Source organism: Ochotona princeps, chromosome 1 (genome assembly GCF_030435755.1).
Source record: "Ochotona princeps isolate mOchPri1 chromosome 1, mOchPri1.hap1, whole genome shotgun sequence".
In the NCBI taxonomy this organism is placed as follows: Eukaryota; Metazoa; Chordata; class Mammalia; order Lagomorpha; family Ochotonidae; genus Ochotona; species Ochotona princeps.
In genome coordinates, this window is record NC_080832.1 from 160,925,475 (window position 1) to 160,949,284 (window position 23,810).

The window sequence follows — 23,810 nt, forward strand, 5'->3', positions numbered from 1 at the left end:
GTTGGGGTGGTAAGGGCCGGAATCTGCCAACACTCACAGGTACTGGAGCTAGGAAAAGCCTTGGCAAGTACAGGCTGCGGCACCCGCATGTGCACCCCTCCTAGGGTGTGGGGCAGGCCAGGTCATATCATCCACCAGCTCATACAAAGGCTGGAGTGGAGGGGGCAGGCCATGCCAGGCCAGAGGGTGCACCTGACACCCACTGGCATGTATGAGATCTAGGTCTGGGAGTGAGCCAAGTGGGGGAACATGGGCAACCGGTTGCAAACTAACCCCCTGCACCCCAGCGGTTGTGCCAGTACAGTGCTCCCTTGGGGGTTTCATCCTCAGTGGATTATCTGAGCAGGCAGACAGTGTAGGCCATTGATGGTTCCAGCTTTGTAGGGCCCGATACCAGTGTGCGCTGCTGGAGACTACCACTCCTCCGTGGAAAACGTCTGAATCTGAGTATCCCGGGGTTGGTGGGGGCATCAACTCCACAGACGTGCTTGTGGACGCTGACGGTGCACCCTCAGGCCACGACTTCAGGCACCGCAGCACCGCCCCTTCTGGGAGAAGGGTCAACGTTGAAAGAGCGCATAGTGTTGTCTGTGTTCCAGATTGGACTGTGTGTTTAAGAACTGAGCCCCACGGAGGGGGTTGGGGTGCAGCTGGTTAAGCTGCCGTGAGGGACGCCTGCATCCCACAGTGAATTTCATGGAATCAAATCTTGCCTCTGCTTCTGATCCAGCTTCCTGGTGATACATCTGGGGAGGTAGCAGAGGATGGCTCCAGAGCCTGGATTCCTACCACCCACATGGATGGGAGACCATGTTGGAGTTCCAGATTCCTGATTTCAACCTGGCTCCATTCTGGCTACTGAGGCCATTTGGGGAGTGAACTAGTGGATGGAAGATCTCTCTCTCTCTCTCTCTCTCTCTCTCTCTCTTTCTCTGAAAGAATAAATAAATATTAAACAAAGGGAAACGAATTGCTATCCACAGCAAAGCTTGAATAGTCTTGAGAATGGTTCAGGGGTTCAAACCGTTGTTTCCTTCACCCAGCATTAAGGCGCCCTGCGAGACAGGAAACCTGACTACATGGTGTACATACAACAGAACCGTGGGGGCTTCAGTCACCCTCCAAGTTGTCGGCTTCTGAATGTGTTTCTAATGGGAGTACTAGGGAACTTTTGTCCAAATTTGGTAGATCGGTACCTGGAACTCATGACATCATGCTCTCTGTTGCGGGCTTGAAATTTTCCAGCGCAAACATTGCTTACAGAAATCTTGCATTAATATGTATCCTTGCTTCCAAATCAAAGATGGATTCCCAATGAAACTGTTGGACTTGAGTAGACAAAGCGATGCTGGACTGTCTGACATTGTCTGTACCAGCAATGTTGGGGCACACTTAAATAACAAATTGATGGAATCATGACTCCTTATGAAGGACTATATTATTGTAACAACATGGGGAAAATCAGCTGGGGGTGGGATTTTTTTGTGGGTTGGAAATCTCAGACAATGAAATTGTACTATAAAATTCAAAAATTCAAAATAAAATTTTTTTAAATATTGCATTGAAACTCAATATCCCAAACAGACTGAAAGCACATAGCTTTCACACTGCCAAAGCACTCTTCCAGCATTCTGCAAATTTGCTAAGAATCACTTCCAGGAAATCTTTGGTAGATGATCTGCAATTGCTTAAATACGATGTGAAAAGATAGACTAGTTTTGAGTCAATGCTGGACGAACTTGCTGGTGAAAAAATAAAAAAGTTTGTGTTGATCTAAAGTTGCCTTCTTACGCGTTCTTGTAATTCCCAGGGAGGATCAGACAATCTTTTGACCGTAAAAGTATTTTTGTTATGCATCAGAGCCTTTTCTTTTTAATCCCTGGTAACTGGCAATGTGAACATTTCTGTGTCACACTGACGTATGCTGCCAAATCTGCTCGAGAGGGGCTGGAGGCAATGTGTCTGTCCTCTGGGTTAAAAAAGATGTGAACAAAATATTTAAGTGAAATTAAGACACCTACAGGCAAAACCTGACAATGTGTGGCACATTGTGCTACCTAATAGATGGAGATTTTTTAATATCATGATATTCTCTTTACCTGCCTGTCAGCTCCCCATCAGTTGTTATTAATTTAACACCAGAGAGCCTGGGAAAAAAATGCTACAAGCCAGCAAGTGCACACAAATCAGGAACAAAAATGGTAAAACCTCCTCAGAGATTCTTGTTGTCCAACTTCATGGGAATTTGAAAAATGCCCCTCCATTCAGAGAATGCTGGATGGGAAATCAAATAAAAGGTACAGTCACTTGTTGCCATTATCTGTTTTCCATGCAGCAACTGGAGTAGGAGATGAGTATCCAGGCATCCACACGGGTCAGAGCCACTGGGGAGAGCGTCACTTGTCCTCCTGGACTTGGCTAGCATGTCCCCGGCACAGACAGCGGACCCAGCCCCACCCACTCCCACCTGGTTCTAAGACAGAGCCATTGGTGTTTGCTTCAGGAGGACAAGGTAAGGGGGTCCACATGGGCCAGAACCCAGTTTCATTCCCCCAATGAAGCATGACTCAGAGCCACACACCGAAAAATTCCACAAAAAGCAGTTGTCCCCATTAGCCACAGCTCAGTCTTGGATGAGTAGTCCCAACACACATCCAAATGCCATCAGTAGTTGTAAGCAAAATGACACATGTCAACTACATGAAAAAGACCATCTGCTTCCATATTTCCTCATATAATTCTATTTTAGTGTATAAATAATATTACTATATATTTAGTATATGTGTCCTACATATTACGTATTTATACAAATTGCATATATAACATACAAACATTACTGATAAACATTATCAGTGCTTTATCCTGTCATTATTTCCCAAATAATATAATAGACTGATGAGTTATATCATTTACCTTAAATATAAATAGCCTAGAGATTATTTAGAATATACAAGAGTACATTCACTGAGCATAATGGTCTCTAGTTGGCACCCTTTGGTTGCAAATGATAGAATTTTATTTTTTTTTACTGGCCGAGTAGTTCGTGGAGTAGATGTAACGTGGGTTCGTCATCCACTGCTCTTTGGACGGGCATCTGGGTTATTTCCATGTCTTTTTATTGTGGATTGTGCTGCTGTGAATAGGGGCCTACAGACCCCTTTCTCATATGCAGATTTCATTTCTTTTGTATATATTCTCAGAAGCGGGATAGTTGGATCATATGGCAGGTTTATTTTCAGTTCTCTTAGCCCTCTCCCTACTGACTTCCATAGTGGTTGTATTAGCTACACTCCAACCAACAGTCAATCCCAAAAAGACAAATATCATATGTTCTCTCTGATACAAAGCAACCTTCATGCAAAATAGAAGATCAACAACCCTTTCAATGCTCTTTTTGCTACACCTCATAGGTTTTAATATTTTTATGTTTATTTTCATTTCTTCAAAATAGTTTATTTTCTCTTATTAAATTATTCGCTGAATCATCATTCTCTCCAACAAGGTCTTTAATTTGGTTTTTCATTTCTTTAGCCACACATTGGCCATTCAGTAGAATATTATTTAACTACATGGTGTTGTAAAATTTTTAACTTTGTTCCTATTGTTGATTTTATTTTATGGCTTTCACTTAAGGGAAAGTCTAATATTAACCGAATCCTAGGGGGACCTAGATCACTTCATCCTCCCAAGGAGCAGTAGCCCTCCCTCCCCTGTGGTCTCACTTTCCGTGATGTTAGTCAACCACAGCCCAAAAATAAGAAATGGATATTTTTAGAAACCATAGTAACCTAATGTTTATGACAATGCATTGTTATAGTGGTCTATTTCATGGTCATTTGTTGTTGGCACAGCTTACTGTGCCTAATTTATAAATTACACCTTACCAATGGTATTACATACGTGAGAAAACCATGATGGGCAGAAGCTTTAGTCCTACCCACAATTCCATGCACCCCCTAAGAGTTCTGGGTAAAGAGGATCCAGGTGGATTGCTCTGGATGTTGATTTTCTCAGCCTTCTTGGAGCCTCAATTTCTTCATCTGTAAAATGGGCGTAATAGGCCTGGCACAAGGGCTCAACTAGCCAATTCTCCCCCTCAAGCACTGGGATCCTGTATGAGCACCAGTTCATATCCCAGTTGCTCCACTTCCCATCCAGCTCCCTGCTTGTGGCCTGGGAAAGCAGCCGAGGACGGCCCAAAGCCTTGGGACCCTGCACCTGCATAGGAGACCCAGAAGAAGCTCCTGGCTCCTGGTTTCAGATCAGTGCAGCTCCAAGCATTGTGATCATTTGGGGAAAGAGCTCACAGATGGAAAGTTCTTTCTTGCTCTTTTTCTCTCTCTCTCTCTTTCTCCTTCCTTTTATCTGTAATCTGCCTTTCAAATACAAATAAATAAATCTCTTTAAACAAGTTATTTATGTTTCACATACACCTTAAACACTTGACTGAAGGTACTTGTATAGAACATTTTTGGTGGGCCTGTATTTTGACTGCCATCTGTCACTTCGGGTCAGTGTGGAATTTTCCACTTGTGGCCTCACAGAGGTACTTCAAAGCTTTCAGATTTGGGGATGTTTGAGTTTTCAACTTTTTGGTTAACGATGTTCCACCTGCACCTGTATGTGTAGATACCAACAGGATGGGGAAGTGTTTTCCTGCCTCGGGCTATTGAGATCGCTATGACATCACGCACGGGCCACACAGAATTACCAAGCCAATAACTAGGCTGCTATACACCTACTCCACACACCAGTTCATTCTCCACATACCCCACCTGTGATCCAGCTCCCTGCTCATGGCCTGGGGAAAACAGCAGAAGATGGTCTAAATGGGAGACCCGGATGACTCTTCAAGGTCCTGGCTTTGGCCTGGCCCTGACCACCACACCCGCCTGGGGAGAGAACCAGCAGATGGAAACTTTCTCTCTCTCTCTCTCTCTCTCTCTCTCTCTCTCTCTCTCTCTCTCTCTTCTTCTTCTTCTTCTTCTTCTTCTTCTTCTTCTTCTTCTTCTTCTTCTTCTTCTTCTTCTTCCTCTCTCTCTCTGTATCCCTCTTTCCCTATAACTCTGACTTTCAAATAACTATACAAATCTTTAAAAAAAAATTTCGCCTGCTGTGCATTTGTTGAATTTCAATCCTGCTTGCAATTGCCTTTCCAGGGTCAGACCAACCAAGTGATTTTGCCGGCCTCTGTGACCCTTCTTCTCCCCATAACTCCTACGATGTACTATAAGAAATTGGCTCCGTTTTACATTGGATACAGGAAATGGATCATGAGCATCAGGTTTCCTGTGAAGTCTTTGGGGCCACATACACTGAAATTATGTGCATTCATTTCATGTGTTTGATGAAAGGTCAGGTAACTGCATGTTTGGTGCTGCTTCTTGATGCAGTGCAGGTTGGTCTGCACTGGATGAGGGGTGCTCACACTGTCAGGGGTTGGTCTGCACTGGATGAGGGGTGCTCACACTGTCAGGGGTTGGTCTGTGCTGGGTTCACCGATTTAGTGGTGACTCTCGCCCAGAATCAGCCTCCCAGGCTCTCCCAGAAATAATACTTCGCAGTGATCTGGGCAGCCGTCGCGCAGGAAGATAGCTAAATGAAGCCTTCGAGGTGCATTCTGAGCCAGTGGCTGCCTGCCTGTTAGCCTCATCTTCCACCTGCTCTTCCTGAACCATTCCTGCAAAGAACTGTGTTCCGCCTCCACATGTGCACATCCCCGGCTAATGCTCGGGCATGTTCCTCCAACTCTCACTCTTCCCCTGGTGGACTCGTCTTCTCCTTTCAGGTGCAAGGTAGACCCCCTGATGTCTGCCAGTCCTGGATTAAATCTTTTTATTGTACCATCTACTCCCTGACCACTGCCTTACTGTGCAGTTTGAATTGTGTCTCCTAGTGTCTTCCATCAAGCTGTGTGGGAGAGTGGGCATTTGTGTATGTCCAGTGCGTAGCACAGCTTCAGGTGCATAGTAAAAGCTCGAGAAACAAGTGAGATGAACGCAGGGAAAATGTCCATGTGGCAGGTGTCTCTGATGGAGAATAAGAGCATGTATTACACCTGCGTTACTTTACTTACGACACAGGTGGTATCAGCTAGACCTAATCTTAAAACCCTAATGTTTTCTGGAATAGAAAGTTAAATTCTCCTGAAACTTAACGCATTCCAATGCTGGCATTGCTGAGAGCAATCTGGCATAGCAATAGTCTGGCATGGACAGCTCATGTCGACAGCTGCCCGGATGACATACAGAGAGCTGTCAGGCCTGCCCCAGAAAGCAAAGCCAAATTAATGTCCGTTGACATTTAATTTGTATCCTAAGGTAGTGCAGATAACTATGATAACCACTGATTGGAAAAGTGTTCTATTTGACAAAATCAATTCATCAAGTTACTGTTGCTGCAAGTTAAAGTTGTCTTGATACAGACACCTCCCAAACAAATATCTAGAGCCACTGCACATCTATTGGCTCTTTTAAATAAAATGCATGCTTACTCCTCTTTCTTATGGCTACTGTCAGGCACAGCTCTCAGAGCTTCACTATAACCGAGAAAGGAGATGCCATGACGTGAACCCTGTGGGTTGAAATCCCAACATCGCAGCTCTCACAGGAAGTCTCAGTGCTGGCGGCACACTGGGCTCAACCATGGTTGCTCTAAATCCCAGGGCTTTGTCCTACCCCTGACAAAGTCCACGTTTTCTTCAAAGCTTCCAGGTCATTCATTCACAGGTTCATTAACTGTGCGGATTTGGTTACATAATCCAATGCCTCCGTTATATAAAATAGAATGTAGTAGACATTTGCCACCCCAACTGTTATTTTTAATTCTTTTCATTTATTTGAAAACAGAGCAACAGAAAGAGAAAAACAGAGAGAAAATAAAATCTTCTGCATAATGGTTCGGTCTCCAAATGGCTGCAGCAGCTGGGTCTGGGACAGCCTGGAATCTCATCTGTATCTCCTACATGAATGAGGGGTCTGGGCCATCGTCCCCGGGCTCCCAGCTGCTTTAGCAGGAAGGTGGATGAGAAGCAACGTAACCTTCAACCAGATGCTCTGATACAGGCTGTGGGTATCCCAAAGAGTGAGTAACCCGCTGAGCCACAATGGTCACTCTCAACGTTTTTCTGATAGTTCATTCCTTAGAATCAATATGAAGGAAAGAGCCACACATTATATTCGGTGGGTATGTCCCTGACGATTCTAAATGCTTAAATTCTATCTCCTGGGTTTTTTTTTCCTTGGAATTTTATTCATTGAAACAATTAAGGGATGTGTTCTATGGTTTGAAAAAAAAAGTTTTTATTGTATCTCTTCAAATGGCAACAACAACCAGGGCTAGACCAGGACAAAACCATGAGCCCAGATTTCCATCTGGGTCTCCACACATTCCTTGGGCCATGTTCTGCTGCTTTGGAGCTGGATTGGAAGTGGGATTCAAATGGGTGCTCATGTGAGACGCTGATGTCACAGCTGCTCAGCTGACAGTGTCCCGACACCAGCCCTCAGGGTCTCCATTCCTTCTCCCCACCAACTGCCCTTCCCTCACACATATCTGGAAAGGCAGATTCACAGGGAGAAGCAGAGATAGAAAGATCTTCCATCTGCTGGCTCACTCCCCAAGTGCCTGCAACAGCTCAAGCTGCGCCGATCCAAAGCCGGGAGCCAGGAGACTCTCCTGGGTCTCCCATGCAGGTTCCGGTTCCCAAGGCTTTGGGCCATCCTTCACTGCTTTCCCAGGCCACAAGCAGGGAGCTGGATGGGAAGTGGAGCAACTGGGCTGCATTCCTAGAAATGGCGTTTCTAGACCAAAAGTAAGCACGTGCGTAGCACTGCCAGGCGTCGCTGCTCCCACAGAGGGACCGCATCGTTGGCTCTCACCGACGTGCATGGGAGCATCTGTTTTCTTCACAGTCATCTGTGTTACTGAGCGTGTTGTCACACTTTCGAATCATTGCCAATCTGACCATTGCAAGATGATTTTATTGTGGTTATGATTTACATTCCTCTTTTTATGAGTAAACCTGAATATATTTTTGTGAACTTAAAGAACACTTTTATAGGGGCCAGCATTGTGGCGTATCAGGCAAGACCACTGTCAGCAATACTGATATCCTATATGGGTGCCGGTTCATATCCCAGCTGCCCTAGGATTTAGCTCCCTGCTAATGGCCTAGGAAAAGTAATGGAGGGTGGCCAAGCGTTTGGGCCCCTGTACCCACTCGGGAGACTTGGAGGAAACCGTTGGCTCCTAGTTGCAGATGGATGATTCGTTCTCATTCTCTCTCTCTCCCTGCCTCTCTCGCTCTATCATCTCTCTCTTTAGATAGCTCTGATTTACAAATACATGAAATGAATCCTTAAAAAACAAAATGAAGAATACATACACCTCGGAGGGAAGTGAACTTCCATCTTTCTGTAGATTTGATATGATCATTTCGCTCTCATTTTTAATGAATTCTTTCATACGTTAGAGTATTGCAATCTCACGTTGCTGGGACTCGGTGGTGTTGCTTTGGCATCTTGCATTCTTCATGTGTAATCATATTGCCAAAGACAAACTATTTCATCATTTATTGTAAATAACACTTTCCCCCAGACCTACCATAAAGTTTCTGTGATGTATTGTCTCCCCGTTGCAATAAAAAATGACTGAGTTGCATCAAAAAATTCTTATTTTATGATACAACTCCATAGGCTCTGGGCTTTCCCTCACCCTCCTCCCCAGGTGCCCTGCCCCTGATTGAATCATCTCTAAATGTATAAGTCTACTGCCACCAGCTAGTTAGAAAGTAGAAACACTAGTTTTTGTCTTTCTCCATTACAACACTCTTAATATACCTACGAACGATGCAATATGCCATCAGCTCCTAAGAAACTGGAAACGCTTTACTCTTCAATGTGTTCAAATTTAGATTCCAGAGCCAAAAAAAAATGATATCCTGCCGAATGAATTGATGCATTAACTATGCAGGTAGGCCAAAAACCCTGCCATCAGAATTTGGCAGAACCTGTCCACTGCAGCGATGCCTCCCCACTGCGCTCCTAGAGCTTGGCATGTCAATAGCAAGAACTGGAAATTAGCCATCACTTCTACACCCTTCAGCCCCACCCCACTCCCTGGCTCCGCCCCACTTGGGCCCGCCCCTCCCTCGGCTCCGCCCTCTCCAACTGCCCTTCCAATCCTAAGCGCCGAAGTGCCCTCACGCCTCCCTCCGTTCAGCCAATCACGGGGTACGTTTTCGAGTGAGTCACTCCTTCCCTGCCAATGCCGCAGCTCTTTTTTGTCCAGGTCCCGCCCTTCCAGGAACCGGGGCCAGAAGATGGCGGCGGCCGCGGAGTTGACGCTGCTGGAAAAATCCTTGGGGCTGAGTGAAGGGAATAAGTACGGCGCTCAGGGCGAGCGGCAGGTGAGGAACACGGGGGCCGGCGACAGCGGAGGCTGCCGAGACGGGGCCCAGCCCGGCTGGCTGCAGGGAGGATGCGGCTCCGGAGCGCCCCACGTGTGTGCACCGCGGGGCCGGGAAGGAAGGGCTGGGCTGAGGCGTGTGCCCCCTCCGGAGCCGTGAGCTCGGCCGATCCGGAGGGCCAACGGCTCTGAGGGTCGGCGACCGCTGGTCGGTACGCCAGGGTCCTGGTGGTGCAGGGTCGGCGAGTGGGGGGTCGGGCTGCCGGCATCGGTGACCGCTGCTCCGTAACTCCAGGAGCGCAGTGGTGCTAGCCCGGGAGATGGGGGCCTGGGGTGCGGGAATCGGTGACCGCTGGTCAGTCCTGGTGGTTTAGGGCCAGGGTGGAGGGCAGGTTTAAGGGAGGCTCTATGGGGTACCCTAATCCGGGGGACAGCCGAAAGAAAGGTGGCAGGGTGAGAGTGGTGAGACCGGGTGAGCTCCCTGATGGGCTGGACCTCCTAGAGGAGTGGGCACTGGAGGCAGGCACCTTCCTGATGCCCATTTGGGTTTGTATTTTTAGGAAACCTTGCCACAGGCCTGAATCTTCTATGATAGGAGAGGGTACCTGGTAGGAGAAAGCCCTCATCAGCAGTTCCTTCGAATCATTCCTTTCCCCACCCCCACCTCCCAGGGAAGAGTGTGGGCGAGGAAGTGGATTATGGCTTGTTGAAATAAGTCCAAATACTTCCCCCTCCAAAAATGCCGATCTGTAATGGATGAAACATGTTGGTGACGCATAAATTATGGCAGGGTGGGGAGTCGGGCATAGCTGGTCGACCCCTGAAGGGGAAGCCCAAGATTACAGCTGGAGATTCCGAGGTTTTTGGAGTTCAGAATGAGATTTTTTTTTTTTTCAATATTTTTGTTGTTGTTGAAACACTGTAGCCACAGGCAGTTATTGGAAGTTTGGCCTTTTGGGATAAAATGTAGCTGCTGGAGGCAAGGCAGCAAGAGGCGCTCTCTCTCTGACACAGTGCTAATAATTAAAATTATTTTTCTATCCGAGCGTTTTTAAGAGGGAGTTCTTGGTGATCTGAAGACAGGGGCGAGATTCAGGACTCTACCTAGGACCAGGAGGTAGAACGTGGCTTTAGTAACTTGTACCTATCAGGACGCACCCTCTGAACCTGTGTCCCTCCGTAAAATGTCCCTCTCACGTGACTCCTAACGTCAGGCCGACTGCAAAGTGGCAGTCAGAGCAGGCCATCTTTCGTGGCTGAAGAGTCTTAACATTATTATTATTATTTTAACCTACACCATTTTTTTGCTTGGTTCGCCTTTCCATCATGCATCATCTGTTATGAAATTATACATTAATGCGTCTGATTTCTGACTTGATGAGTGCTGAGTTAGTATCTTAGGGTAAAATCCAAGAGTAGCCGAACAGAAGTTGAGGGCTGAGGGGACGACTTCAGGCTTAGCAGTCAGGATGGTCTTTACCCTGGAAATGTCCCTGAGGGACATGTCCTTCTTTTTCTAAGGTTCCGGTTCTTCAGACAAACAATGGCCCTAGTCTGACAGGACTGACCACCATAGCAGCCCATCTGGTCAAGCAGGCCAACAAGGAGTACTTGCTGGGGGGCACGGCGGAGGAGAGAGCCATCGTCCAGCAGTGGCTGGAGTACAGGGTCACGCAGGTGGACGGGCACTCCAGCAAAGAAGACATCCGCACGCTGCTGAAGGTAGGACACTGTACCAGGCCACAGCAACCGGGCTGGTGACTCCAGGAGGCCACGATGTCACGACACCCTCATGTCATGGACCTTTCTTTTTTTAACCTGTTCGCTTGTGCCTTGAGGAACGTTGCACCTGTTACTACTTCTGGGTGCCTGCAGTTCTCAGTTCTGTGTACCTGCCTGAGCCCTCTGCTGCCCCAGAGCTTCCTGTGTCCTGTGGTTGGCTTCTAAAGGAACAGCCTGGCAGCTCCTACCTCTGAGTCAGCATTCCTGCTTCCCCAAAGGCAAGAGCAGCCCGGGCACTTGGGAGGGTGATCCTGCGAGGAAGCCCCTCGCTCCTCTCCAGAGACTCAATTCCAAAGGTGACAGTGCAGAATAAAAGCATCTATTGAATATGGCAAACCAGCTTCATGAAAATTTCATGAAAGCTTACAATTTAGAGCGAACTCAGATCATCCACTTGTACATCATTGTTTTTTAACTTCTTTAGTCTTTTTTAAATGGTTATATAGTCACTTCCATTACTTGATAGGGAGATTGAGCGAGATCTTTAGCCAACTGATTCATTCCCCAAATGCCCATAGCAGTCAGGTCTGAGGCCAAAGCCAGGAACCCCGGACTCCACCCAGGGCTCCCACAGAGGTGGCCAGAGCCTAAGCACTTGAGCAATCTTCCATTGGCCAGGAAGCTGTACTGGAAGTAGCATCCCTGGGATTTGAACCCTGCACTCTAACATGGGATGCAGATATGCCATGCAGTTGCTTTACCTGCGGCACTGTTACAGCTCCAGTGTTGTATAACAGCAATGCACATTATACAAGAAAGTTTTTTCTTTATCACTTTGGGGACAGTGATTTTTTAAAACATTTTTTCTGTAAGATTTAATTATTTTTGTTGGTAAGGCAGCTTTACAAAGAGAAAGGTCTTCTGCCGACTGTTTCATTCCCCAAGTAGCCGCAATAGCTGAAGCTAAGTTGATCCGAAGCTAGGAGCTAGAAGCTTCTTCCAGGGTTCCCACGTGGGTGCAGGGTCACAAGAATTTGGGCCATCCTCTGCTGCTTTCCCAGGCCACAAGCAGGGAGCTGGATGGGAAGTGGAGGAGCTGGGACACTAACCAGCGCCCATATGGGCTCCCAGCACTTGCCAGGGGAGGGTTAGCTTGTTGAGCCACTGCATTAGCCCCTCTTCTTGCTAGATGCCATTAGGAGATTGGGTATGGAGTGAAGCTCGGGCCTCTGCCCGTGTAGGTCTGTCATGATCAACTGGTCATGCCTGTGTACAGCTGTTCCTTTTTGAGGGTCCTGCCATGTTCCACGCACCACCCCACCCCCATCTCCAGAGGAAGGCAAATGTGTCTTCCCATGAAGTGAAGGTGAGCCTCCAGGTCAGTAAAAAGTGTCTTCAGCTTTTCAAGGGTGTGGATCAAATAAAGTACTCAACCTGAGAAAAGGAGTGGAATTTCAGTGAATTGACCTAACAGGTTCCAAAGTCCTGTTAGTAGGTTTGGTCGGTAGAGCATAGGAGCAACTCCTGAAGAGCTCTGTCTAGGCTACGGAAGTGCTTAGCTGGGAGTCTGATTGGAGGCTCCTGGTGGTGAGATGTGGAGCAAGTGCACCTGCGTGCCCTGGGCCGTCCTTCGCCTTGGCGCTGGGTGCCCTGGGTTGTCCTTCCCCTGGGAACTAGGTGCCCTGGGCTGTCCTTCGCCTTGGCGCTGGGTGCCCTGGGTTGTCCTTCCCCTGGGAACTAGGTGCCCTGGGCTGTCCTTCGCCTTGGCGCTGGGTGCCCTGGGTTGTCCTGCCCCTGGGAACTAGGTGCCTTGGGCCATCCTCCGCCTTGGCGCTGGGTGCCCTGGGTTGTCCTTCCCCTGGGAACTAGGTGCCCTGGGTTGTCCTTCCCCTGGGAACTAGGTGCCCTGGGCTGTCCTTTGCCTTGGCACTGGGTGCCCTGGGTTGTCCTTCCCCTGGGAACTAGGTGCCTTGGGCCATCCTTCGCCTTGGCGCTGGGTGCCCTGGGTTGTCCTTCCCCTGGGAGCTTGGTGCTCTGGGCTGTCCCCGTGGGCCTAGCACCTGCAGCCAGTGAGGTACAGTCCTGTGGGTAGAGGCTCTGGGCACCCTGTGTGCCCTTACAGAATGCCCACTAGTTCAGAATGACACAGACTGTGCCCATGTGCTTCAGGGCCAGACAAGCAGCAGGCTTGTTCCTGTTCCGTGTCCCTCTTTTAAGATGGCAATGTTTTTTATTTGAGGAACGGTAAGCAATTATGCAGATTTAGGAAATAGGAATAAGCCAATGGAAGCCGTCTGAAACAGCCACACCCCTGCGCTGAGGAATTTTATTAGACCCGTTTTCTACGTTCTTCCTGTTTTCCTTCTCAGGTGTTGTTTTACTGGGCGCCTGCTACACACTGTGAAGGAAGCTGTTGACGTATGTCATGGAGCTCTGTTCCTGTCAGTAAACACTCGTGTGTACGCACCCTTTGCTAACCCGGGTGCTCCTCGGTTGGTGCCACGTGTCGGAGCACATTCCATTGTCGTCTGTTTCCTTAGGCTAAAGTCCTCTGAGGCCGTAGCCGTGCAAAGATGGCTCCTTCCATGAACTGCCACAGTTTCACTGTGACTTTATGGAACTTAATTCTTATTTGCCAAAATGCCATGTTGGTGGGCAAACTATCATTTTAAGGTGTCCGTGCCTCGTAAGTAAGGGAGGAGGTAATTTCAGAATGTAGGCAGTGCTGAACACTGCTTTGTGTTGAATCGTAGATCAAGCTTCTGCTGTTTTTCTATTTATTTAGAACATTTACTACATAATTGGGAAGAAAAAAAAAACAGGTGGAAATCTATTAAAAAGAACCTAAATTTAACAGATTTGGCAGTGGCAACAGAAAAACTGAGTCATAAAATTTTGCACAAAATAAACTTAATCATTTAACTCCTTTTGTCTATTCATGTACCAGAATATACGCGCTCTCCTCATTTGTGCTCATATTCCGGCATGTCCTCATTTGTACCTCATTTTGATATTGCTGTTTTTGAGTAGATATGTGTGCAAACTCAAGGTTTGGTATTTCATTAAGCAAGCACTTCCTGATTTTGGGTATTGCTGTGCTCTGCATGTTTGGGTTCCCTTCAGTTCCCACATGCATGTGTGTGTGGGATTCACAGACTCCAGGGATACTGGAGACGGAGCCTGCATGGGTAACCTCCACTTCCCTGCCTGGAAGGGAGCAGTCAGCCCAGATCTGCCGGAGCCTTGCTCAGGGACTGCCCAGCTGCACAACTGGGAGAGACGAGCCTGCTGTTTGTGAACCATGCACAAGGACAGGTGTGATTTAAGAAGCCAAACAGAAGGCCTGGCGCAGTAGCCTAGCGGCTAAAGTCCTCGCCTTGCACGTGCCAGGATCCCACATGGGCTCCAGTTCTAATCCCAGCAGCCCCACTTCCCATCCAGCTCCCTGCTTGTGGCCTGGGAAAGCAGTCAAGGATGGTCCAAAGCACTGGGATCCTGCACCTGCGTGGGAGACCCAGAAGAGGCTCTGGGTTCCTGGCTTCAGATTGGCTCAGCTCCAGCCATTGCAACTGCTTGGGGAGTGAATCATCGGACAGAAGATCTTTCTGTCTCTCCTCCTCTCTGTATATCTGACTTTGCAATAAAAATAAAATAAATCTTAAAAAAAAAAAAGAACAGAATGCAGCTCCGTGCCTTTGGAGGAGCTCTATAGCTGGCACAAATTCCTCTTAAATTACAGGCCAAGTTTTGAGAAAGCCCAAAGTATTTGTACAATTTTTTTTACTCTTTTTTTCCGATTTAGTTATTTATCTGAAAGAGTTACAGAGGCAGCAGGAGACACAAACACACGGAGAGCTGTGTCACTCCCCAGGGGCTGCAGTGAGCAGAGCTGGGCTGCTGGGAAGCCAGGAGCTTCTCCCAGGGCTCCCATGCGAGTGCACGGACCCAAGGTCTTGGGCAGTCCTCCACTGCTTTCCCAGGCACAGTACCCAGGAGCTGGATGGGAAGTGGGGCAGCTCAGGCTTGAACCGGCACCAATCCAGGCTGCTGGCCTCACAGGGGAGGCCTTGCCCCTGCGCCACCGCCTACCCTGTTTCCCTTCAAGCCAGAAGTACCCGTGGACCATTTAGAAAGCTCTGTACCCACTGCTAGGTGTGTTTTGTTTTTATGGTTTTGAATGAATTCCTTTTTGTAAACACTAAGCAACACAACCTTTTAGAACTCGGTTGTTATTATGTGGAGAGAATGGCAACTTTCTGTACTTGTAGATACTTGTTGAAGGTAGAGTCTAGGGTATCCTGAGAACTGCTAGTCTCCAAGCTGATATTGAAGGTTACAGCAGCTAAACAAAATTTAACCCAGCGTAAATCAGAGACTTAAACATGTCGTTGGGTTTGGGAGTGATTTGGCTGCACAAGCAAGTAAGAATAAAAATAGATACATCATCAAAATTGGACTACATCAAAGTTGAGTTTCTGAGTGTCAGAACACAGCATAAAAGGCAGCCATGAAATGGGAACAGCATTTGCAATTCATAAATATAGAGGTAGTTAAGATTCAGAATGTATATTGTATATAACTAACAGGAAAAAAAAACCTCATAGCTTTAATTTTAAGATTGGCAAAAGACAGGGCCCAACACAATGGCTCAACTGGCTAATCTTCCCTTCAAATGCTGGGATCCCATATGGGCACTGGTTCGTGTCCTGGCTGCTTCGCTTCCCATCCAGCTCCCTGCTTGTAGTCTGGGAAAGTAATAGAAGATGGCCCAAAGCCTTGGACCCCTGCACCCACCTAGGAGATCAGGAAGAAGCTCCTGGCTTCAGATCAGCTCAGCTACTGCCATTGTGGGCGTTTGGGTGGGAGATCTTCCTGTCTCTCCTTCTCTCTGCAACTCTAAATCTTTAAAAAAGAAAAAAGAGACAAAGGACCCGAATAGATGAATAGAAGTTTCCTCAGAGAGCATATGCATGAGATGCCGACTGACAGGTCTCTCCCCATCTTCTGTGGCGGCCACTGTCGAAGTAAAATTAAATAGCAGATGTTAACAAGGGTGCAGAGAACTGTAACCATTGTGCATTATTGCTGTAGAAACAGGATGACAGTTTCTGAAGAAATAATAGAGTTTGCATGTAATCCAGCACTTCCCAGGATTGAGAATTCAAAGCCTGACCTAGAAGAGATAGTTATGTACTCGTGTTAGTAACAGTATCGGTCACAGTGGCCACACAAGGTGACATCACCCAAGTTGCTGTTGGTAAATGAATCCTCAGACAAAGCGTGCTCTAAGCAGGGGGTGGGAGCCAGCATCGTGGTGTAGCGGGAGATGCCGTTGTCCGTGCCCCCACTGCTCCACTTGCCTCGCAGCTCCTGCTCACGACCCGAGAGGGAGATCCAGACGGAGCCCATGACCCACGGCTTCAGCCTGGCTCAGCCCTGGCACGGCAGCTGCCCACAAAGTGGACCAACCGAAAGACAATCTTTGTTTCCTTCTCTGTAACTCTTTCAAATAAATAAATCTTAAAAATAAAAAAGCTACAGTGGGATGTAGTTTAGCCTTACTGACACACACCCCAACGTGGACAGCTGTTTATAGGATTGTATGTGAAATGAGCCAGTCGGAAAAGTGCCCATGTTTGAGGATTCTACTCCTGTGAGGTGGCCAGAGTAGAAACGGAGCAGAGTGGCTGGTGCCCAGACCTGGCGCGAAGTCAAAGTGCAGAGTTGTTTAATGGGCATATGCAAATGAGGAAACATTTAAAAATTAAAATAGTCACACTGGTAAATTTTGTTAGCCATGACATATATAATATACATATTGTATCCCAACTGAAAGTTGTAATTACAGAGTTATAAATGGACACATTATTAAAACTGCAACAAACCATCAGCAGAATTCTCAGAAGAGACAGAAGCCATTATTGATTTTTGACGAGAAAACACTAAGTCTTATCTGAGCATAATTTGCAAAATATTTCCAAAAACAAAAACTGAACACTTTGAAGCCTTTTTCCTAAGGTCTTCTTGTTTCTGCAAGACTAATAATGTGTATCCAGTTGTGAAAGGAGATGTTTGGCAATTGATTTGAATGAGTATTCTCTGTGCCGCTGAAGTCAGTACTTCCGGCTCTGATGTGCTGACGGGCTTGGCGTCTAGTTTCTCAGTTGCTGCTTGGTTTCTCTTAGGACCTTAATTCGTACCTGGAGGACAAGGTCTACCTGGCAGGCTTCACCTTCACCCTGGCAGACATCCTGCTGTACTACGGGCTCCACCGCTTCATCGTGAGTAGCTCCGTGTAGTCACGGGCCTTCTTCCATATTGTTCAGAATGGCCTTGTAAAAATTGTCTTCAATTTGGAACAAAACTTGCATTTTCAGTTTACCAAAAGAAAATAGAAGAAATTAACTTTATGGAAGGTATCTATGCAGAAACCCCTTCCAGCTGTGGCTTCCTGCCGCCTCCCATGCTTGTTTCACAGTTGGCTTCTGTTCTGGGTCTCCTGGCACCCCTCCCGGGCCCAGCCGAGTGCCTGCTGGCACGGGCGGCGCTCAGCAGGCGTGAGAGTGGCGTCTTCAGTTATATGTGTTCCAGTCTGCTGAGGTCAGGGAGCTGAACGCCTGGAATCTTTGCAGCTGAAATAACATTGACCGTGTTAGCCCCTCTTCATTCCATCCTATATATATTTCAGTCAATTTTTAAATTTACAGTGATGATGCGGTACAGCTTATCTTCCTTCAGAGCGAAAGGAGCCTCTGAGGTAGAGCATGGCTGCGAAGTAGCCAAAGCGCAGACGTCTCTCCTGGCAGCCGACCAGCCTGGGGGGACCACGGCGTGACTTGGCGTGGCTGTGCTGCCCCAGCTCAGCTGCCCTCACAGGACTGTGGGAACAGTTTCTGTTGAACACAGGCACAGATCCGTTGACATTTTTCAAGCAGATTTAAATGTAGCGTGATGTTTGGCTGTCGTTGGACTTTTTCTAAGTCAGGTATGAGGAGAGACATCAGTTGTGATCAGCAGCAGGCTGGGGGACGAAGCTGGGACGTCCCCGTGAGGTTGTCAAGGAGAGCGTGATGATGGTGAGGTAGAACCTGACAAGCCTGGGGTACATTTACACTTTCCCAGCTCCCTCTCTGCACAGCCAAGAGATAAGGAGAGGAGGCCCCCAGACAGGGAGGCAGCTTTGTGGAACTCTTGCTAGCAGGGTGTATCGGGTATTACCCACCATATGAGGAGGCTAAGTTCCTCAGGTTGGTGGGCATTCAACTTTCAAGAAGGTTACAAGGACTTCATTCAACCCTCCTGCCTGTTAAAATGGGTGGCAACAAGCGACGAGGGTGTCCTGCTTATTGAAATTGAGTCAACTGGTTCCAGCGTGTAGCCTAGTGGTTAAAGTCCTCACCTTGCACATTCCAGGATCCCATATGAGTGCCAGTTCGTGTCCTAGCTGTCCACTTCCCAGTCAACTCCCTGCTTGTGGCCTGGGAAAACAGACGAGGATGGCTCAAAGCCTTGGGTCCCCGCCCCTACGTGGGAGACCCAGAAGAAGCTTCTGTCTCCTGGCGTCGGATCAGCTTAGCTCCGGCCGTTGTGGCCACTTGGGGAATGAACCAGCAGACAGAAGATCCTTCTCTCTCTGTCTCTCCTTCTCTCTGTAATTCTGACTTTCCAGTAAAGAAAGAAAGAAACTGAGTGTTTTAACATTAGTACTTCACTCTGGACTGTGTTTAAATCATGAGTCAGGGCATCTCTCTCCCTGGTCCATGTGCAAGCAAAGTTAAGGAGAGAAGTAAATGCCTTCCCAAGGCACAGGCCTCACAGAGGACACCTGCAGAGCACCCAGCCGGGTGACATCCACAGAGGGGAGACCAAGAGCGACCCAGCTGCCCTGCGATGCTGGCTGGCATCCACACAGTCACCGAGTGACTTCTAGATACTAAATTCAGGCAGAAAACAGAAGTTTTGATTGCCAACTGCTTGTTCTCTTCCAGTTTTTGAGCTTCATTCGATCTGGTATTATGATTTTTTTAAGATTGATTTATTATTATTGGAAAGGCTGATATACAGAAAGAAGGAGCGACAGAAAGATCTTCCATCTGCTGATTCACCCCAACGTGGCTGCAACAGCCAGAACTGAGCTGATCCAAAGCCGGGAGCCAGGAACTTCTTTTGAGTCTCCTCCACAAACACAGGGTCCCGAGGCTTTGGGCCATCCTGGACTGCTTTCCCAGGCCACAAGCAGGGAGCTGGATGGGAAGTGGAGCAGCTGGGACACGAACCGGCACCCATACAGCAAGGCAAGGATTTCAGCCATCAGGCTGCTGCACCAGGCCCCAGGGTTATGTTTTTTGTCATGAATTCCTTCACTCATCTGTTCATTATTAAATGCTTACTATGCAGTCAGCACAACCTGTAAATAAAGGAGCTTTCGTGCCAGCCCCCTTGTAGTTGTTGCAGTTATCCTAGCTCTGAGATCTGGTCTTCTGAATTCCTCTTGAGGAGTATCGTGTTGCACTTCCTTTGTGGAGGTGCCAGTTGACATGGCTGTGCTTGTTACACCTGTGACCCCCTGCCTTCTCCAAATGGTTTCACTGTGCGTAACTGTCTCTGTGAAGGTCTGTTACCCAAGATTACAAAACTACTTTATGTGCTTCTTGTCTCTAAAATTATCAGCTTAAATACAGTTAACCTGAAGTTGAGCGCATCAGTGCAAGCTCTTTTAAAGAAAGGAGAAAAAGTAGGTGAGAAACAATCCAGGAACACTGACCTTAAAGAATGTCCCAGTCGGAACTGATGCCATGGTGTAGCACGCTGGGCCTCCATCTGCGGTGCCAGCATCCCATATGGGCCCAAGTTCAAGTCCCAGCTGCTCCATTATCCATCCAGCTCCCTGCTTGTGCCCTGGGAAAGCAGTAGAGGATGGCCGAAAGCCTTGGGACCCTGAACCCATGTGGGAGATGCAGAGGAAGCTCCTGGCTTGGGATCAGCCCAGCAACTCCAGCCATTGCAGCCATTTGGGGAAGATCTCTCTTTCTCTGGCTGCTTTCTTAATCTGCCTGGCAGGGAGGTGGGGGTGGAGCTCGTAGCAGGCTTCTGCCAGTTGGAAAAGCTACACAAACCAGCATGGCATGCTACATGGTGTGGTTTGGTTCAGGTGTTTTTCATAACATTTTTTTTTTAAGATTTATTTATTTTTCTTGGAAGGGTACATATATAGAGATGAGGAGAGACAGACGCAAGATCTTCTGTCCAATGGTTCACTCCCCAAGTGGCTGCAATAGCTGGAGCTGAGCCAATCCAAAGCCAGGAGCCAGGAGCTTCTTCTGCGTCTCCTACACGGGTGCAGGATCCCAAGGTTTTGGACCATCCTCAACTGCATCCCCAGGCCACAGGCAGGGAGCTGGATGGAAAGCGGGGCGGCCAGGATTAGAACCAGTGTCCATATGGGATCCTGGCACATTCAGGATGAGAACCTTAACCATTATGCTATCGCGCCGGGCCCTTTCATAACGTTTTTATGGAGCAGTTAGTGACGTGGCGTATCAGCTGTTTGGCCGTGGAGTTCAAGGTCATTATGGGATGCCAAGGGGAAAGAGCCCAGGGAGCCGGTGGATGCCTGGGGTCCTCATCGCATCCCTCTAATCAGATCTCTGGGCGTTCCTGAAACAAGGCAGCCCCTTTCTCCACATCACCTGAGCAAACAGCAGCAGTTCATGGAAAAGTGCAGCTCGGTTTATTTTGCTGGGAAAAAAAAAAATGAATATACGTATGAGATGTCTTCAAACAGTTCCTAAAATGAGTATTATGAAAAAAAAAATACTAGGCATAGATTTCTAAATCTTTACACCAAGATACAAGTTTGAGTGCCCTGTTACACCTGAGCTGTTGGCAAGGCGGTGAACACGGTGTCACGTGCTGACGATGCCCGTAGGCCGTTCCTGGCATGGATTTGCTTTAAAAAACAATCAGAATGGTCTCATAGTCTTTTGGAAAATATGCTTTTCTAAGTAAACAAACTCTTTGGGCCTGAAGGTCCTAGGCTGATGTGGCTTTTGCTGTTAAAAACGTGATGTAATTTCCTCGAAGACACATACGATTTTGAACTAAACACAAAAGCTCTGAACGAACGGCTTTTCCCAGGGGCTGAAAATCCAATTCCTGCTGGAATGTGCTGGCTTTTTTAAACTGCTCCAGGGGAGGGGACGCAGAGGAGGTTGCGTCCCTTCTCCTACTGAAGCGCTGGGAACCGCTGGGCTCTGCAGTGTCTGGGTTGTGTGTGTTCTTCACCTCTAGGTTGACCTGACAGTTCAAGAAAAGGAGAAGTACCTGAACGTGTCTCGCTGGTTCTGCCACATCCAGCATTACCCGGGCATCCGGCAGCACCTGTCCACGGTCGTCTTCATCAAGAACAGACTGTACACGAATGCCCACTAGAGCTGCCCATGCTGCCCGGAGGAGCCGTCGTGCGGCCAGGAGGGCAGGCCCACGGGCCTCACGGGGACAATGTTGCCGCCGTCCTTTGCCGAGCTGAGAGATGTTTTAAAGCATAAACTGGCGTCCGAGCGTCTTACGTGGTTTTTAGTTTGACATGTTACATTTTGTTAATGTACAAACTTAACTTCTGTCAATGTTGATCAAGTTATAAACCACTGTTTTTAATAGATGAAAATTATTTTAATAAAAGTTACAAATCAGCGGCTTAACCTTAAAAGAAACAGATGGTCCTTACAATTGGCTATTACTTACCCTCTCATGTTTGAAAGTTCATTTGGCTCTTATATGTATTTATAGTAGCTTGTTTATTAAGATTTACGATGAATGGTGCCAAGAATACAGAAAGGGAAGACGGATGAATTTGTATTCAGATCTTTATGTGAGTAAGTAAATGTGCTTGAAAAGATCCTATCCGTGTGTTTCTTTCCTGTGTATCTTTCTTCCCAGTTTTGATTGGGGTGAGATCAGCTACCGCACTGGCAGAAACTGGCTGTTGAGTGCTGTCCTTAGGAAAAGTCCCTGTCCCCACAGGTTCCAGACTGGAAGCTGACGCACAGAGAACAACCACTGCTCCTCCCGCCTGCCTGAGCACGCCGTCGGGGGTTGAGGAGCCAGAGCCGAGAAGCATGGAGCGTAGGAGTACCTGCCTGGTGCTGATGCCGGTTGGACCCACGTGGCACTCAAGCCCCAGATGGATAAGACATCGCTGAGAAGGTACACAGCACTTGGGTGGCTCTCGGTCTTCAATCACCAGCCGAGCAGTGGGCCATGTTGCTTCACCTGAAAAACAAAGAACTGTAAACGCGGAACATTAAAGGAGAAAGCACGCGTGGGAGAATCCCAGTGCAGCCCCCTCTCTCGGAAACCGCCAGCTGCCTGGAGCCTCTCCAGGCAGGTCAGCATTGTTTATGCAGAATTGGGAAACCTTCCTTCTGCAAAGGCTGTTGGGATACTATGTCTTTGTTTTTAGTTTTATTTGAAACATCAGTTTTTACAGAGAGCAGAGGAAGAAAGGTTTTGATCTGCTGGTTCAGTCCCAAATGACCACAATGGCAGGAGCTGAGCTGATCCAAAACCAAGAACCAGGAGCTACTTCCAGGTCTCCCATACGGATGTAAGGTCCAAGGCCTTGGGTCATCCTCTAATACCTTCCCAGGCCACAAGCAGGGAGTTGGATGGGAAGTGGAGTGGCCGAACACAAATCAGAGCCCAGATGGGATCCTGGCACTTGTAAGAGGCGATTTGCCTAATTCACCACCACTACAGCTCCAGGGATATTTATAGCATCATTCATAAGCCAAGCAAAATTAGCAACTTAAAAATTAGCAGAAATTTGGGCCCGGCGCGGTGGGCTAGCGGCTAAAAGTCCTCACCTTGAACACACCAGCATTCCATGTGGGCACCAGTTCTAATCCTGGCAGATCCACTTCCCCTCCAGATCCCTGCTTGTGGCCTGGGAAAGCAGTCGAGGACGGCCCAATGCTTTGGGACCCTGCATCTGCGTGGGAGACTTGGAGGAAGTTCCTGGTTCCCGGTTTCGGATCGGCACAGCACCGGCAGTTGCGGCTCACTTGAGGAGTGATCATCGGTCGGAAGATCTTCCTCTCTCTCTCTCCTCCTCTCTATGTATCTGACTTTGTAATAAAAGTAAATAAATTTTTCAAATCCTGCCGGTTGGTGGTCTTGGCAGGGACGAACCAAACAATTTTGTAGACCTTCATGTCCCTCACCTCTGATTCTTAGCATTCCGTCTTTCTGCCCATGTGTGAGTGTGGCGAAGGTGCCTGTGGCCTGGCCATTGGGATGCCTGCATCCGGCATCGGAGGTGCCTCAGCTCTGCCTGCTGGTCCAGTTTGCTGCTGACACACGGCCTGGGAGGCAGTGGCTCTCGTTAGAACCCTGCTATGCACCTGCAAGATGTAGAGGGTTCCTCGCCACTGGCCCCAGCCGACCCAGCCCTAACTAGGGCTGCAGGCAAGAGCTGTCACTTTGGCTTACACCCCACCTCTTAAACAATTAAAGGTGACTTTTTTTTTTTTCTTTTTTTTTTTTAAACCTTTCTGTGCTAATTGCAATGTCCATGAATTTTTTTTTCTTTTTTTTTTTATTCATTAATTACATTGTATTATGTGTCACAGTTTCACAGGTACTGGGATTCTCCACACCCCTGCCCAAGGTGACTTATTTAT

General features: G+C 47.8%; 1 protein-coding gene across 1 annotated transcript; it reads left to right on the forward strand.

Moving 5' to 3' along the window:
• Positions 1-9,261: 9,261 nt before the first annotated feature.
• On the forward strand, positions 9,262-22,027 carry EEF1E1 (eukaryotic translation elongation factor 1 epsilon 1). Its single transcript, XM_004596508.4, has 4 exons — positions 9,262-9,409; positions 10,930-11,130; positions 17,316-17,411; positions 21,421-22,027. Exons 1-4 carry the CDS (start codon positions 9,323-9,325, stop codon positions 21,559-21,561), a joined length of 525 nt encoding a protein of 174 aa, XP_004596565.2. The 5' UTR covers positions 9,262-9,322; the 3' UTR covers positions 21,562-22,027.
• The last annotated feature ends 1,783 nt before the right edge of the window (positions 22,028-23,810 follow it).